Here is a 17,925-nt window from a genome sequence, read left to right as displayed (position 1 = left end):
GAATGTTTGATGGCTCTGGATCTGTACTCACTGGAATTTGGAAGAATGAGGGAGGATCTCATTGAAACCTTTTGAATGTTGAAAGGCCAAGACAGAGTAGATGCGGAAGGGATGTTCCCCATGGTGAGAGAGTCTAGGATAAGAGGGCACAGCCTCAGGAAGGAGGGGCGCCCTTTCAAAACAGAGATGCAGAGAAATTTCTTTAGCCGAAAGGTGATGAATTTGTGGAATTTGTTGTCACGTGCAGCTGTGGAGGCCAGGTCATTGGGTGTATTTAAGGCAGAGATTGGTAGGTTCTTGATTGGACACAGCATCAAAATTTATGTGAAGAAGGTGAGGAACTGGGGTTGAAGAAGAGAAAAGAAAGAATCAGCCATGATTGAATGGTGGAGAAGACTCACTAGGCCAGATGGCCTAATTTTGTTCCTATGTCTTATGGTCTAATATTCTTATAATAAAGAAGCATGAGTAGGGAAAGCTGGGTATTTGGGAGCACAGAAGGCAATGTTGTAGAAAATAAGCAGCTCTGAATGTGTTGATTAATTATATCAATGTTTACAATTGAGGAAGAAAACAATTTGGTCATATGACGTATAGAGAGTCTCCAACTCATGCAAGCAAAGTAACAGTAACATAGAAAAGAATGGCACAAAAATGTTAAATCCCCAAGATATGATAGTTCCCCTGTGAAAGAAACATTTAGACTTCCATGAAGTTCTTCAGAAGGACCCTCTGCAGATTGCCGACTGTCCCAACTGCTCAACAGACGATGCTATTGCCATCACCCTCCACCTGGCCCTAACCCATTTGGGCAAAAAAGACACATATGTTCAGATGCTGTTCATAGACTTCAGTTCAGCATTCAACACAATTATCCCTCAGAAACTGATTGGAAAGCTGAGCCTACAGGGCCTGAACACCTCCCTCTGCAACTGGATACTAGACTTCCTGACTGGGAGACCTCAGTCAGTCCGGATCGGGAGCAGCATCTCCAACACCATCACACTGAGCACTGGGTCACCCCAGAGCTGTGTGCTCAGTCCACCCCACATCCTCATCACATTCTACAGGGGTTGTATTGAGAGCATCTTGAGTAGCTGCATCACTGCCTGGTTCGGAAATTGCACCATCTCGGATCGCAAGACCCTGCAGCAGATAGTGAGGTCAGCTGAGAAGATCATCGGAGTCTCTCTTCCCGCCATCGCGGACATTTACACTACATGCTGCATCCGCAAAGCAAACAGCATTATGAAGGAACCCACACACCCTTCATACAAACTCTTCTCCCTCTTGCCGTCTGGGAAAAGGCACCGAAGCATTCCGGCTCTCACGACCAAACTATGTAACAGTTTCTTCCCCCAAGCTATCAGACTCCTCAATACCCAGAGCCTGGACTGACATCTTACTGCCCTATTGTCTTGTTTATTATTTTTTGTATTCCCTGCACTGTTTTGTGCACTTTATGCAGTCCTGGGTAGGTCTGTAGTCTAGTGTAGTTTTCTTGTTTTTTTACGTAGTTCAGTCTAGTTTTAGTACTGTGTCATGTAACACCATGTTCCTGAAAAAGTCTCATTTTTACTATGTACTGTACATAGCAGTTATAGTCGAAATGACAATAAAAGTGACTTGACTGAAGCAGAGATTTAACGATCTACTTTGGCTCCTGGTTAAACAATTATTTGAAAACTCTCAACTTTGTATTATCCAGCTACGCCATTTTGACAAGGTTCTATAATCCTTTGATTATACCCATGCCCTCCTTGTTACCCTTGCAACAAATTACTTGACTACTTGCCTTGCTTTCAGGTGTCATCATCCTAAACTCTGCAATTATCTCCTTAAAATGATCCTCCTCTCTATTTTCTTTTACTTTCAAACCCTCTTTAAAATCTGCACCTTTACCTCAACCTTTGGTCACCTTTAATAATATTGTGTGATTTGGTGTTAGGTAACACAAAATGGAAATTATTTTTTTGCCACTAATACTTTCTCCTTTACTCTCAGAATACCTCGGTGTTAGAAAACCATCACTGGAGGTCAGCAGTGTGTGTGCTTCATGAATCTAAATTATTTTCACATTTTTCAATTGAGGAAAGGTGTGTATCTGGATTATATTTCATAATTTTCAATCAGTGCATGGCTGAAATTTAGAATAAATTTTGTATTTCTAAGTATTTAATAAACATTTCAGTTATGTCTTGATCATAAACTACTTGTCATTTTTGCAACTTCCTTTGTGTTTTGCTGTTGTGGCCACGATACATGTTCAAGAGAGGGACAGGAATAGGTGCTTAGTGTTCCAAGATTTCAGTATTTTTCAAATGATAGAGAAGTTAAAAAGGGGAGAGGGTGTTGGGAGTCCATTACTAATCTGGGACAATATCACATCTGAACTCAAAGGGGGCATAATGGAGGGTGAATTCACTGAGATTATATAGAGAGATCTGAAGAATAGGAAAAGTGCAATCACTCTGGGATGATACTATAGCAACCCCCAATTGCCTTTGGGACATCAAGGAACAGATATGCAGGTAGATTAAAGAAAGGTATAAAAACAACAGGGTTGTATTGGGTGACTTCAACTTACCTAATAGACTGAGACTATCTTTGTGCAAGAGGTTTAGATGGGGCAGAATTTGTTAGATGCATCCAGGAGGGCTGCTTGAATCAATATATTGATAGTCCAACAAGGGGAAAGGCCATTGTTAGACTAGGAATTAGGTAATGAGCCAGACCAAGTTACTGAACTTTCGATGGCAAACAGTTAGGGAATAGTGATTGCAGCTCAAGTTTTAAGATCTCAATTGATAAGGATAAGCATGAACTTTGTAGGAGAGTATTAAAATAGAGAAGGCTATATTATGAGAGTGTTAGGCAGCAACTAGGGAGAGTTAATTGGAAATAACTGATTTTAGGCAAAATCATATTTTGACATGTGGCAGGAATTTAAAGAACAAAACACAGAATACAAAGCCTGTATGTTTAAGTAAGAAGATGGATGGCAAGGTAAGAGAACCATGGATATTGAGAGAAGTGGTGAATTTACTAAGTAAGAGCAAGGAAATGCATTTAAAGTGTAGGAAACAAAGATGGAACTGAGCACTTTCGAATTATAAAGAAGCCAGAAAAGAACTGAAGAAAGGAATTGGGAAAGCCAGGAGGGGGAATGAAATGTCCTTGGAAAGTAGGATTAAAAAGAATCTCATCATCTTCTCTACATACAACCAGAACAAGGGGATAGCTAGTGAACAGGTAAAGACACTCAAGGTAAAGGATAGAATGTGCTTGGAGGTATAGGATGTGGGTGATGTCTTAAATGAGCACTTCGCATGAGATTTTACCAAGAAGATGGATGCGGAGGATAAGGAGATCAGTGTGGGGTGTGCTGACTTCCTACAGCATTTGTGATGAAGGAGGTGGCATTGGGTTTCTTAAAGAACATTTAAGTTGCATTAGTTTCCAGTGCCTGATAGGATATACCCTAGGTTACTGAGAGGCAAGAAATGAGATTGTTGGAGCCTTGACCAATCCCCTCTAGTGATAGAAGTTTCAGAGGACTGGTGAGTAGCTAATATTTGATATTCAAGAAGGGAGATGGTGCAGTTCCAGAAACCAGATTGGTGAGTCTAACAAGAATTATTAAGGTTAGCATGCAAGAAAATGAAACACAAGGTAGTATATGATAATATGCATGTACTTTGATAATAAATTTACTCTGACTTTGGAGAAGAAGAAAAAGAAGAAAAAAAGTTGCCTTTCAACTCACAAGTTTTTGTAGCAGGCAATTTCTTTTTTTTAGCAAGGTCAAGTTGCTAGCTCAGTGCTCAACCCAGTATGGATGGAAAGTGTGCATGGGAGCTGGCTGGATTTGAACTCAGGACCTTCTGCCCCAAAGTCCAGTGCTGATGCCACTACGCCACCTACTGATGTGCATTTAGAAAACTGCGGCCTAATTAGGAACAGTCACCTTGGCTTTATGCAGGCCAAGTTGTGACATAATTGAGATTTTCGAGGAGGTGACAAAGGTGATGATGAAGCGAGATCTGTGGATGTACCTTCCCTACATGGGCTTTACAAGCAGAAATCAAAACTTTTGCCACCTTATTTCTGGCTTTTTTGAGAATTATGGCCTTTATTGTGAGGAGTATATTGTAATAGATACAAGAATTTATTTTAAGTGGATAACGTTGAAACATTATATCAGCTCTTTGTAATAAAAGGTGCACAAGGAATGCTATCTCATTATTAAGTGTAAATTTTAGTTTTAAAGTTTGCATAAAATGATTATTCATCTACACATAATTGATATCTATATACTTTTATTTAGTTATCAACTGGAAAGCCAGCTGGGTTCCCTAATTCTAGCTACAGACATAAGCCGCCAGAATGAGTTTCTATCACAACTGAGAACTCATTTGGACATGAGTGACTTGTGTTTAGATGATGCCAGCCATCGACATTTCATGCTGCAGGTGAGTTTTAGTTTTCAGAATTTTTCCCAGAATTAAATAATTGTGTTGTTGTGTTATCTATTACAGGCATAATCCAGAATTATTTTGTTTAATATTGTACAGAAATAATATTGTCCACATTGCATCATGATTTTTATCAAAGATTCAGAGGTTCATTTATTATCAAAGTATTCAACTCTGAAATTCTTCTGCAGATAGACATGAAACCAAGAAAGAAAAGAACAGCAGCATGATCATCAACCCCCAAATCCCTCCTCCATGCACAAATAAAAACAGAATAGGCATATCGATCCTCATATTGGCTAGTGTTTTGGAAATTAATTCTTTTTGTTTTTCTAATTAAAGCTGTTGAATCTAACTAGCCATTAAATCTATCAAATCCTTCTAAATTCTGTAAATGGTATATTCAGTATTTAGCAATCTTTTCTCAGTCCTGTCTCGTTCTGAAATTGTGCAAATTCTCAGCTTTTTAACTTGGTAACTTTCTCCATTTGACTCAAAAAAAATTCCTTTTCATGCCTCTGGTTGTAGTTCAAGAAGTTTCTTAAATATTTTAAATTAACATCTTGAGAATTTTCAATATTAGTGAATCAGTGTTCAAATTATTCACACTGCTATCATTAATTCTCTTTTACTCATTTTTGTTTTATTCCACTCCCTTTGTGTACGTGACCCCCTTTCCTTTTGTTTTTCTCTTTTCTAATTGTGTGTCTCTGTCTTCTGTGCTATTCGTTATGTGCTCTGCCATAGGAATATTTATTTGACTGTTATGGAGTCACAGTTTTGCTGCAGGTATTGAGGTTATCTTGGCTGCATTTGTGGAGTTTGCATGTTCTCCTTGTGATAGTTGTGGTTTTCCCAGGTGTTATAGTTCCTTGCCAATGACTAGTTGGTAGTTGGCTATTGTAAATCCCCGACTCCTCTTCTCCCCTCCCCACCCACCCATGCAGGTGAAATGTGTAGCTGCCTTAAGCACATCCTTGGGTAGTGCTGGTTGTTAATGCATACGAAGTATTTCCTGCGAGTCTGATGTACATTAGATAAACTATATCTAGTGGGCGATTTAGGTTTGTATTAATGCATATGTGTAAGAGAATATGTTACAGGGAAGCAAGTGGGAGAATGTGTCTGATAGGATTGGTTTGAAAGCTGGCATGGACTTGATAGGCTTCCTTCTGTAGTGTCAGAAATGTGAGAATTGTTATGAATATATAAATTAGGAGATTATAGGTGGGGGTGTATGAGGTGTCAAGGGAGGGCTAACCCCTCTAGTGAAGGGACTTGTGTTCATTCTGGGGCAGCTTGCTCAAGTTTTGGTCCCATCAGACACTCAGATCACAGGTGTGGCTCCAAGTAGCTGTTTGCAGCAGCTGCACCCCATTGCACCACTTCAACAGGCGAACTAAACCAGATGAGGGTAGCTGGTGGGCCTTATACCCTGGTGAGATGGGGACAAGCCATGTGGAATCAGCTCTGGTGGACTGGATAGATGAGATCAACAGTAATCAGGAAAGCAGTTCTGCAACATGTCATGGAGAGCAAAGGGCATTACAAGTCACAGAAGTCATAGTCGTCTACTGCAACTAAGGACGTCCCCAGTTTTGATGACAACTTCATACCACTGCACCTAGACTTCCAAGCTTGAGAGAGTGGAACTGCCCTACTGCAATGTCTTTTCCATGTTTAAAAACTCTCCTGTACTGTTGGATTCAATGGACAGCCAGCAGTTGGAGGCTACATGGCCGTCAAAGTGATGGCTGATGCAACTGTAACTGCCCCTCTGCATTCCCTATTAACCATGATATCCTTTCACTCTCTTTGCTTATAAATATTTTTCAACCTCTGCCATTTTTAAAAAGAAGTGAAGACTCTTATTTCCACTGCCTTTTGAAGTTTCAAAGAATCACAACACCGACGGAGTAAATTTTGCCTCTTAAATGGGCAAACCTTTATTTTTAAAGTGACCCCTAGTTTTAGCTTCTTCCATAAGTGAATCCACATTTGTTCTTTGAAGACTTCTCAGTGACTGTTTTAATTAAGTCAACAATGTTAACTGTTACATTATTTTACTTGCCTTTCACTTCTGTGTGTGTCAATTCTCCTGTGTCGGGGATGCCTACCATATCTCATTTGGTTTTCTTCTGTTAATGTGAGATATTTATCTATATCTTAAATGCTATAACAGCCCCTTTGGTGTATTCTTTTATTTCTAAAAAATACTGGAGGGTCGAGGATAGTTCAAAGTAAGTTATATTATTTAAGTACAACATGTACAACCTTGAGATTCATTTTCTCGCAGGCATGCACAGTATATCCAAGAAACATCATTTAATCAATGAAAGACTGCATCCAACAGGATAGACAAACAACCAATGTGCAAAAGACAACAAACTGTGCAAATACAAAAAAAGCAATAGATAGAGAACATGAAATGGAATCCATGAAAGTGAGTCTATTGTTTGTGGGAACAGTTCAGTGATGGGGCGAGTGAAATTTATCCCCACTCGTTCAAGAGCCTGATAGTTAAGGGGTAATAACTGTTTCTGAATCTGGTGGTGGAGGTCTTGAGGCTCCTTTACTACCTTCCTGCTGGCAGTGGCAAGAGAAGAGCATGGCTTGGATGGTGGGAGCCCTTGATGGATGCTGCGACAGCGCATTGTGTTAACTATGATGGACTGGGCTGTATGCACTACATTTTGTACAATTTTCCATTCAAGGATGATGATATTTCCATACCAAGCCATGTTGCAGCCAGTCAATATACTCTACCACTCATCAGTAGAAGTCTGTTAAAGCTTTACGTGTCATACCAAATCTTCACAAACTCCTAAGGCAGTAGAGGTGTTGTGCTCTCTTCGTAATTGCACCTGGGAGGAACAGATCCTCTAAAATAAGGTATTTAAAGTTGCTGACCCTCTCCATCTCTGATTTCCCCCAGTGAGGACCGGCTCATGGACCTCCAGTTTCCTCCTGAAATCAATAAGCAGCTCCTTGATATTGCTGACATTGAGTAAGAGGTTGTTGTGTACCACTCAGATACTTGATCTTCCTCCTAAATGCTGATCCATCACCTCTTTTTAATCAGCCAGCAACAGGGGTGCTGTCAATAAATTAAAATATAGCACTGGAGCTGTGCTTAGCCTCAAAGTCATAAGTGTAAAGTGAGTAGAGCAGGAGGCTAAGCACACAGCCTTGTGGTGCTCCTCTGCTGATGGAGATTGTGGAGGAGATGCTTCTGATCAGAATTTACTGGGTCTGCAAGTGAGGAAATAGAGGATCCAATTGCACAAAGAAGGGGTAAGGTTCCTGGGTCGAGTGAAGAGCCAATGAAATGGCATCTGCTGTAGACCTATTGTGTTGGTAGGAAAATTGGAGTGGATCCAAGTCACTTTCAAGCAGGAGTCAATGTGTTCCATCACCAACCTTTCATAGCACTTCACGGACTGAACTCACAGGGTCATCGGAGCTCCACGTTTTGATGGTCAAGGTGAGCATAGAAGGCATTGAGCTCACCTGGGAACACAACCTTTTTGTTACCTATCTTTAGTTTCACTTTGAGAGGTAACAACATTCAAATCTTTCTGCAGCTGTTAAGCATCTTTCAGTAATAAAATGTGATCTGGAACTGCCACTTCACATATGAGATGGCTTTCTGAAATTTGCACTTTTAGACTTGTATCTTACTTGGTCGCCAGAACTGCATGCCACTGATATGGGCCTTCGACATATTGCACATCTCATGGTTCACTTAGGGCTTCTGGGGAAGATTCAGAGTGATATTGTGGGGACACTCATCTACAACAGTTTTTATAAAGTCTGTGACAACTATGGTGTATTCATTCAGATCCTTTGGGTCCTTGAAGATGGCCTAATCCACTGACTTGAAGCAATCCTGTAGCCACAAGTCTGATTGAAGTCCCCGACTATGATTTGAAATGCATCAGGTGGGCTGTTTGGTGATTGACAGCATTCAATATCTTAAATGCCTGATTAACAATTGGCTTTTGGCAGTATGTAAACTGCTGTCAGGATCACTGAGGAGAATTCTCTATGTAAGTAGAATGGTTAGCGCTTAATCATTAGATGTTCCAGGTCGGGAGAACAAGAGTATGACATAACCACCATGTCAGAGTACCACAAAGAGTTGAACATGAAACATACCCCCACCTTTTGCCTTCTCCAGATTGGCAGTTTGGTCCATCCTGTGTATTGAGAAGCCTTCAGGTCTTACTGACATGCCTGGCATGTTCAGAGTAAGCCACAAGTCCATGAAACAGAGATCACAGAAATTCCTCATTCCTTCTGATACTAGGTCCTCAATCTTGTTCTCCATTTGCCAGTATTTACTGACACATTTGGCATTCACAGAGTATGAAGGGAAAGCTGACTTAGGGGATCAGTATGGACAGGAATGATCAAATAGATCACTAACTCTTATATTGAGGTCAAATAGACCTATATTATTAGCTTGGATACTACTAAGTTATGAAGTTGGATTTCATTTATTAGTGATATTTGCAAGGATTCAGGAGGCTATTTTTGCCTATCAAGACCATACATTTTATTCCTAATTTCTGAAGACCTCTGCAATCTAATCTGTGTAACGTATGCTCTTCGACAGTTTCCCCCAGCCCAATTCTTTTTGTTGTTAACTTGCACTATAGATAATTTTCCATAGCCAATTAACATGCCAATGTATCTTTTGGATGCGGAGGAAATCTAAGCACCTAGATGAAATCCACCCTGCAAATCTCTTTGAAGTTTTTCACTGAAATCTTCATCAGGCTCATTGTTAATGTCTTTGGAAAAGGTTGCACTGAATAACTCCCTAAGCTTCTGTACAACATTGTTGTTAACGGAATTAATAGGAATTGTAAAAAAAACAGGTCGTGATAGTAGTAAGCTAATGGACGCAACAAAGATTTAAAAACAAACTCGGCTGCTTAAGTAAGTAAACTGTATTTTGTTTACAGATAGCTCTGAAATGTGCAGATATCAGTAACCCTTGCCGGCCTTGGGAACTGAGTAAGCAGTGGAGTGAAAAAGTATCCCAAGAATTCTTCCATCAAGGTATATTGAGTGCATTGGCTTAATTTGCAGCTTTTTCTATACAATATTAATTAAACTCTTAACCCCCACTCAAGAATATAGGTTTTTGAAACATAAAGTAAGTTCCATCTAATTAATACTAAGCAAGGAAAAGCTATAGGGGTATCTCAGCTTTTTGGCAAATTGAGTGTTATGAGATGTAGTGAATGTTAAAATCATGTAATTGGTGATTTAAAATTTATGCTTAACTGAAAACAATAAGGAAAAAGAGTATGACTAACAGCTATACCACTCAAAATTCAAATTAAGTCGGGCAGTAACCAGTAAAGTTAATGCACTGTTGCGTTGATAATGAAAAATAGATCAAAGATCTTCATTGTAAGTTATGTTAATTTAAAGCCCACGAAGTAGGAAAAAATGCAGCTAATTTTTAAAACAAAAATTGGCTTTTTGGATGATATTGGCAAAAAGTAATCTGGATTTTGCCTTGAAGAATTAGGTGTTCATGCAAATAACTTTCAATACCAACAAACCATACCTTCAATTCCTGTTTCTTCTGAAGAAAAAAAAGTGTTTGCTCAGAAGTTATAATTTAATGTATTTTATTTTTTCATGACTGTTTAACAAAAGACAAAGCAATTTAATACTTCTGTATATTGTAGGGGAAGTTTGTATATAATGAAAATAGGAAAATATTGCAGTGAAAAGGGGGTAACTTGTGCAATTCTTTACTACAGAACTAATTGTGATAATTCATTGATTTATTGATCATTTTTCCTTACATAGGGGACATTGAAAGGAGGAATAAGCTAGATATAAGTCAGCTATGTGATCGCCATACAGAAACTGTAGCCAATATTCAAATAGGTGAGTGATATAAGTTTCAATAAAATACAAAGCAATTGTCTTCTGTTATATGTAACTACTGGAGTACTGCGCACAGTTCTGCTTGTTCCATTATAGTAAGGATGTTCTGGCTTTGGAGAGGGTACAGAAGGGGTTTACCAGGATACTGTGTAGATTAGTGGGCATGTGCTATAGTGAGATGTCGGACAAACCTGAGCTTCTTACTCTGGAACGACAGAGACTGAGGGGAGATCTGATCGAGGTTTATAAGATTGAGAGGCATAGAGTAAACAGGCAGTATCATTTTCCTAGGGTTCAATTTTGTAATGCAGAGGGCATGTGTTTAAGGTGGGGGATAAATCAAAGGAGATGTGAGGGCAAGTATTTTACAGAGGTCCCTGGAATACGCTGCTAAGGTGAGAAACAGAGGCTTTGAAGAGACGTTAAGATAAGCACATGAATATGAGAAAAATGGAAGCATATAGACATTGTAGAGGCAGAAGAGGTTACTTCACTTGGCCATTTGATTACTAATATAATTCTTTTGGCACAACATTGTAGGCCAGAGGGCCTGTTTCTGTGCTGTTCTGTTCTATGTTCTATTTACTGCCATTATGCAGGTACAATCATAGAGTCACTGAAAAGTACAGCACACAAACAGGCCCCTTGGCCCATCCAGTCTGTGCTGAACCATTTAAAGTGCCTATTACATAATACAAACATAAGAATTAGGAGCAGGAGTAGGCCATCCGGCCCATCAAGCCTGCCCCGCCATTCAATAAGATCATGGCTGATCTGTCTGTAAACTCAGCTCCATCTACCTGCCTTTTCCTCATAACCCTTAATTCCCTTACTATGTAAAAACCTATCTAACTGTTTCTTAAATATATTTAGTGAGGAAGCCTCAACTGCCTCCCTGGGCAGAGAATTCCACAGATTCACTACTCTCTGGGAAAAACAGTTTCTCCTCATTTCCATCCTAAATCTTCTCCCCTGAATCTTGAGGCAACCAACATCCCCTAGTTCTTGTTTCACTTACCAATGGAAACAGCTTTCCTACTTCTATCTTTTCTATCCTTTCAAAATTTGTTTCAAAATTTTGTTTCAAAAGATCCCCTCTCATTCTTCTGAACTCCAGAAAGTACAGTCCCAGGCGACGCAATGCATCATTTATCTCTTCAGCAACCTTTCTCAGTTGTCCATTCGGCCCAGGTGACTTATCCACATTAAGACCTTTGAGCTTGCCTAGCACTTTTTCCCTTTTTAATAGCAAAGGCATACACTTCTGTTACCTGACACTCACTGATCTCTGCCACACTGCTAGTGTCTTCCACAGTGAAGACAGATGTAAGTACCCATTAAGTTCATCTGCCATTCCCATTACTACCTCACCAGCATCATTTTCCAGTGGTCCAATTTCAACTTTTGTCTCCCTTTTACTCTTTATATAACTGAAAAAGCTTTTGGTATCCTGCTTTATATTACTGACTAGTCTGCCCTCATTTCATCTTCTCCCCTCTTGTATAATAACCTTATGTTTCTCACAACAGTCTGTAATCTCTCTACAAATTTGTTCCTCTAAATCGCACAAGCTGTTGGGTGGTCTATAATAAAACCTCATTAACATGGTCATACTTCTCTTATTCCTCAGTTCCACCCATAAAGCCTCATTAGACGAGTTGTCCAATCTGTCCTGACTGAGCACTGCTGTGACATTTTCCCGGACTAGTATTGCCAACCCTGTTCCTTTAATCCCTTCTACTCTTTCACATCTAAAAGAGTGGAATCCCAGTATATTGAGCTGCCATTCATGCCCCTCCTGAAATTACATCTCACTAATGGCTATGATATCATTATTCCGTGTGTTAATCCATGCCCTGAGCTCATCTGCCTTTCTTACAATACTACTTGCATTTAAATATACACAGCTTAGGACATTCGTCACACCATGCTCAATCTTTGATTCTTGAATTCATCTGAGGTTTTAACAACATCTCTCTCCACATCTTCTTTACTATCTATTCTGACACTCTGGTTCCCACCCCACTACAACTTTAGTTTAAACCCCACCATGCAGCATTAGCAAATATTCCCACTAGGATATTAGCCCCCCACCAATTTAGGTGCAAACCATCTCTTCTGTATAGGTTCCACCTTCCCTAGAAGAGAGCGCAATGATTTGAAAATCTGATGCCCTCCCTCCTACACCAATTCCTTAGCCACATATATGATCTTCCTATTTCTGGCATCGCTAGCACATGGCATGGGTAGCAATCCTGAGATCAGAACCCTGGAACTCTTTTAATGTAGCACCCTAGGTCCCCAAACTCACTTTGCAGAACCTCATCACTCTTCCTACGTATATTATTGGTATTCCCACTGTTTTAACTTGCAAGTGTAAAGAAGGAAAACAATAAATAAACTTTGGGGGGGGGGGGAGATCTATCTACAGCTTTTTTGCTTTCTTTCATTCGAACTTCCCCTTGCAGAAGCCTCAAAGAACTAAAGCCTCAAATAACCATTGTCTACTCCAACAGTGGCCGCTCTGTTTGCCCTGCCATATTTTAATTTGTTCTTGCCAACCAATCCAAACTACCATGAATCAAAGCCTTATATACCCAACTGGCAAACCTGAGTGAGCTACATCTTCTCATGGTTCTGATCGCTGATTGTATAGGTGTGAAAGAATTCAACTAGCAAAATGAGAAATGAGGGGGGAAAATATCAGTCATTTATACTTTGAAGAAAAGCATGTCATATACATGTAAAAAGCAGGAAGTTTGAAATTCAAATAAAATAAGTCAATTTTGTTTTTCTCTTCTACCATATTTCAAGACAATTGAATATTGTGATGACTGGTTTAGACTCAAGTTCTTGTTAATTCACAGGATGGAAGTGATCAATTATTCTGAGAATCAATTAGTGTGTTATAGAGCATATTATATTTAATTTCACATGTATAGTCTCAAAGTAAATATTAATTTTTAAGAAATTGTTTGATTTTTTTTATGTTGAACTGTTAGGTAGGTACAATGGCATGCAAAAGTTTGGGCACATCAAAATTTCTGTTACTGTGAATAGTTAAGTGAGTAGAAGATAAACTGATCTCCAAAAGTCATAAAGTTAAAGATGAAACATTCTTTTAAACATTTTAAGCAAGATTAGTGTATTATTTTTGTTTTGTACAATTTTAGAGTGGGGAAAAAGGGAAAGGAGCACCATGCAAAAGTTCGGGCACCCCAAGAGATTTGATCTCTCAGATAACTTTTACCAAGGTCTCAGGCTATTGCTTGTTCACAGTCAGTGTTAGGAAAGGCCAGGTGATGCAAATTTCAAAGCTTTATAAATACCCTGACTCCTCAAACCTTGTCCCAACAATCAGCAGCCATGGGCTCCTCTGAGTAGCTGCCTAGCACTCTGAAAATTTTAAAAAATTATGTCCACAAAGCAGGAGAAGGCTATAAGAATATAGCAAAGTGTTTTCAGGTAGCCCTTTCCTCAGTTCGTAATGTAATTAAGAAATGGCAGTTAACAGGAACGGTGGTGGTCTAGTTGATGTCTGGAAGACCAAGAAAACTTTCTGAGAGAACTGCTTGTAGGATTGCTAGAAAGGCAAATCAAAACCCCTATTTGACTGCAAAAGACCTTCAGGGAGATTGAGCAGACTCTGGAGAGGTGGTGTACTGTTCTACTGTGCAGCGACACCTGCACAAATATGACCTTCATGGAAGAGTCATCAGAAGAAAACCTTTCCTGTGTCCTCACCACAAAATTCAGCGTCAGAAGTTTGCAAAGGAACATCTAAATAAGCCTGATGCATTTTGGAAATAAGTCCTGTGGACTGATGAAGTTAAAATAGAACTTTTTGGCCACAATGAGCAGAGGTATGTTTGGAGAAAGGTGCAGAATTTCATGAAAAGAACACCTCTCCAACTGTTAAGCATGGGGGTGGATCAACCATGCTTTGGGCTTGTGTTGTAGCCAGTGACACAGTGGACATTTCACTGGTAGAGGGAAGAATGAATTCAATTAAATACCAGCATATTTTAGAAGCAAACATCAGACTATCTGTTTTTTTAAAAAAAGCTGAAGATGTAAAGAGGATGGCTTCTACAACAGGATAATGATCCTAAACACACCTCAAAATCCACAATGGACTACCTCAACAGGCACAAGCTAAAGGTTTTGCCATGGCCCTCACAGGCCCCCGACCTAAAAATCATTGAAAATCTGTAGTTAAACCTCAAAAGAGCAGTGCATGCAAGACGGCCCATGAATCTCACAGAACTAGACGCCTTTTGCAAGGAAGAATGGGCGAAAATCCCCCAAACAAGAATTGAAAGACTCTTAGCTGGCTACAGAAAGCATTTACAAGCTGTGATACTTGCCAAAGAAGGTGTTACTAAGTACTGACCATGCAGAGTGCCCAAACTTTTGCTTTGGGCCCTTTTCTTTTTTTGTTATTTTGAAACTGTAGAAGATGGAAATAAAAAAAGTGATCTTGCTTAAAATATTAAAGAAATGTGTAATCTTTAACTTTATGCTTTTTGGAAATCAAGTCATCTTTTACTCGCTTAGCTCTTCACTGTAACAGAAATTTTGACCAGAGGTGCCCAGACTTCTGCATGCCACTGTGTATATCTAAACCAAAGCAGTGATTGAGTTGTTTGTAATCTACTTGAATTGCTGATGAGTGACTTAGCACACTTGCCTATGACCAACAAAAAATAAATAAATTTCCTTGTTCCTTTGAGCAGTGTTTCAACTAAAATGAATATACTCATTTACTTCAGCTTTTATAATTAATATTGATAACAATCGTAATTGAGTCGAGATTAAATTTAACAAACATTTTGTTTTGCACACCAGGTTTTATAAATTACGTTGTGAAGCCTCTTTTTGTGGAGTGGTCTCGATTCACCAACAGCACACTGTCACAGACCATGCTTGGACATCTTAGTTTGAATAATGCTAGCTGGAAAAGATTATTACAGGAACAGACCCAGAGTAGAGAGGATTCTATCTGAGAGGAAATGAACTGACATACCTCAGGAAAGCCGAGAATTCTTCTATTTCTCTCACTCCACTCATTCGGTGGGTGCTGGACAATGAATTATCAGCCTATTAGGCTGAAGGCAAATGAGATGATGCTTTTAGGTGAGGAATTGAAATATACTTGTAGGCTTTCATTGCCACGGTTGTATGTGTAGCCATGTCAACATAAACGTAATTCAATGCTTTCTTCAAAGCATCATATTGCTTTTTTGCTCCTTGCAAAGCCTGAACATAAAGCAATACACAAATACCTCAGTTGGCTTTTGTGAGACATTGAGCACATAAACTGCAGTGGTGGCCATGCTGAAGAGAATGGGAAAAGAGGGTGGCAGTGTCCCAGGAAGTGCCATTTATTAATGGTTAGTTTGAATACTGTTATACAGATTGATACTTGCAATTTCTGCACTCGGGGTTTTCTGTGGTTTTTTTAAGGCTAAAATATGAACTTAAATATTCTTATGTTGGTACAAGAAGAGCTTTTGTACTCTCCTCACCATTTTTGAGTGACTGAATGCATGCAATGAAGCCAGTCCTTTTTCTGCCTCAGAGATTTGTTTACAATGCTGTATTTTTGATACTTTGGTTCTGGTTCTTGCCTTGAAGCATAGTGAAAAATGAACCACTAATTTGGGAAATGCTAGTTGGTAAGAATATAGAACAAAATATGCTGCAGTTTGTTTTTAATCTTTTGTGATGCCATTTAAGTTTCCATGGAAGCCTCTACTGCCATGGTGTTCCTTTAGTGCACTGTGAATCCAGCCTTCATCTCTGATCACAGCTAAGCTTCAGCATATATAGCAACAAAGTGCTGCTGGCCTTTACCTTTGTAGGGGAGTGTTGAAGAAACAACTTAAAAACAGATTAGTGGGTGAAATCAATGTATGAACTGCACTTAGTGATAGTTTATTGTAAAGATCAGATCAGGATATTTGTCTGTCTGAAGCAAGTGATAACAGCCATTTGGAGTCTGCATAGCAGAACATACTGCTACATTCACCATTCTGTTTTCTTCATAATGTGAAAATATGCATGAATTAAACAGCCAGATTGAAGAAATATTGCTAAAATGCCTTAAAACTATGCACAAAGCTAAGTGACCAAATCTGTTTTTTTTTTAAAGTGCATTGTTCCTCGACCTTTTGCGAGTGAATTGTTACTCCCCTATAGGCCTCGTCTGATGTGGAAAAATTGAACCCTTTGTAGGATAAGATTACAAATGTTCTTTTAAATTTCAAACATTCCATTTTGTATTTTACAATGTTTTAAATAGTTGATTATGTACAGTAAGCACAACTATATCTTAAGTTTGCATTTTTCAGTGAAACAAATTGGTGCTTTTCTCTTTTTAGTTAATTTGTATTCTAGGACTGTTTTATAAAAAAAATTCTGTTTACAATTTGTTGCAACAGCCATCATTAGAGATGAAGGCTTCAATGTTAAGCTTAGGAACATTACCAGGTTGTTGGCAGAGTTGCCATATTCATATTTTGATATGCCTGTTGCTGTTTAAAATTTTGAATAAAAAAAATTGACATACCTTTTCAACTGTTTGCCTGCTTTATTTAAAGTTATAATTCTTGGAAATTCATCACCTCAATTGATGCAAAATTGCTTGACATAGATTTGTCAAATTTTGACTTGGTATAACAATTTGATTGAACAAAGTGGAGAGCACAGTACAGGTCCTTTGGCCCATGTTGTTATACTGACCTTTTAACTTCTCCAAGACCAAGATAATACACCTCTATCAAATCATCTCTCATCCTTCTGTGCTGCAACATATCCTCATAAAATATGCTCTCTAAGCCAGGCAGATTTGTGGTAAATCTGCAATTTGCTGGAAGAACTCAGCAGGTCAAGCAGAATTTATGGGAGTGGAAGGAAGGGATTTGATCTGAAATGTTAACTGTTTCATCCACTCTACAGAGGTATTGAGTTCCTTCACAGATTGTTTAATGCTCTAGACTCCAGTATCTGCAGTCTCCTGCCTCTATTATTAACTGAACAAAGGTCTTTAGATTATTGTTATTGGCAAAACAAGAATCCAGCCACATTAGAAGTGTTGTAACTGAAACAATACCAATACAGTCTCTGCACAGTGGATTGGAAGATGGGACAGAAAGCTTAAACAATGTAGCAGGGTACAACAGCCTTTTATAAGATTTGGTCAAAGTTGCTCTATATTAGGGATGCAAATTATGTAACCTGTAATTGAGAAACAAATCTCAGTTCAATAATGTTTTCAAAATTTCAGAAGGCTACTTGCAAGTCGTATAACCAGATGAAATTTTTTCAGCTTATTTAAAAAACATCTGCAATGGACAGAGTGCTCTACTCACTACACCTCTAGTGCTATTTTCCTTCTTGGCAAGGGTGTCAAGATCTTCATTAAGATGCATTCCAGCCAACATGGCAGTAAAAAAGGATCTAGTACTTTCCTGGCATATATGACGAATGAATTCTTCTTGTGCTTCCAGCCGGGTAGTAATTTGTAGGGAAAAGA

General features: G+C 38.9%; 1 protein-coding gene across 2 annotated transcripts in view; it reads left to right on the top strand.

Annotated features, from left to right (window-relative positions):
- Positions 1-16,957, top strand: part of pde7a (phosphodiesterase 7A) — a 134,194-nt gene extending 117,237 nt beyond the window's left edge. For both annotated transcript variants that reach the window (XM_059981988.1, XM_059981998.1), the window contains 5 exons: positions 2,005-2,096; positions 4,328-4,472; positions 9,446-9,542; positions 10,308-10,388; positions 15,237-16,957. In XM_059981988.1, coding sequence (XP_059837971.1) covers positions 2,005-2,096; positions 4,328-4,472; positions 9,446-9,542; positions 10,308-10,388; positions 15,237-15,394 — 573 coding nt within the window. In that variant the 3' untranslated portion in view covers positions 15,395-16,957. The remainder of the gene's footprint in view (positions 1-2,004; positions 2,097-4,327; positions 4,473-9,445; positions 9,543-10,307; positions 10,389-15,236) is intronic.
- The last annotated feature ends 968 nt before the right edge of the window (positions 16,958-17,925 follow it).

The sequence above is a fragment of the Hypanus sabinus genome, chromosome 1, assembly GCF_030144855.1.
Source record: "Hypanus sabinus isolate sHypSab1 chromosome 1, sHypSab1.hap1, whole genome shotgun sequence".
NCBI lineage: Eukaryota > Metazoa > Chordata > Chondrichthyes > Myliobatiformes > Dasyatidae > Hypanus > Hypanus sabinus.
Note: the sequence above shows the minus strand (reverse complement) of the source record. Positions and strands in the feature narration are given on the sequence as shown.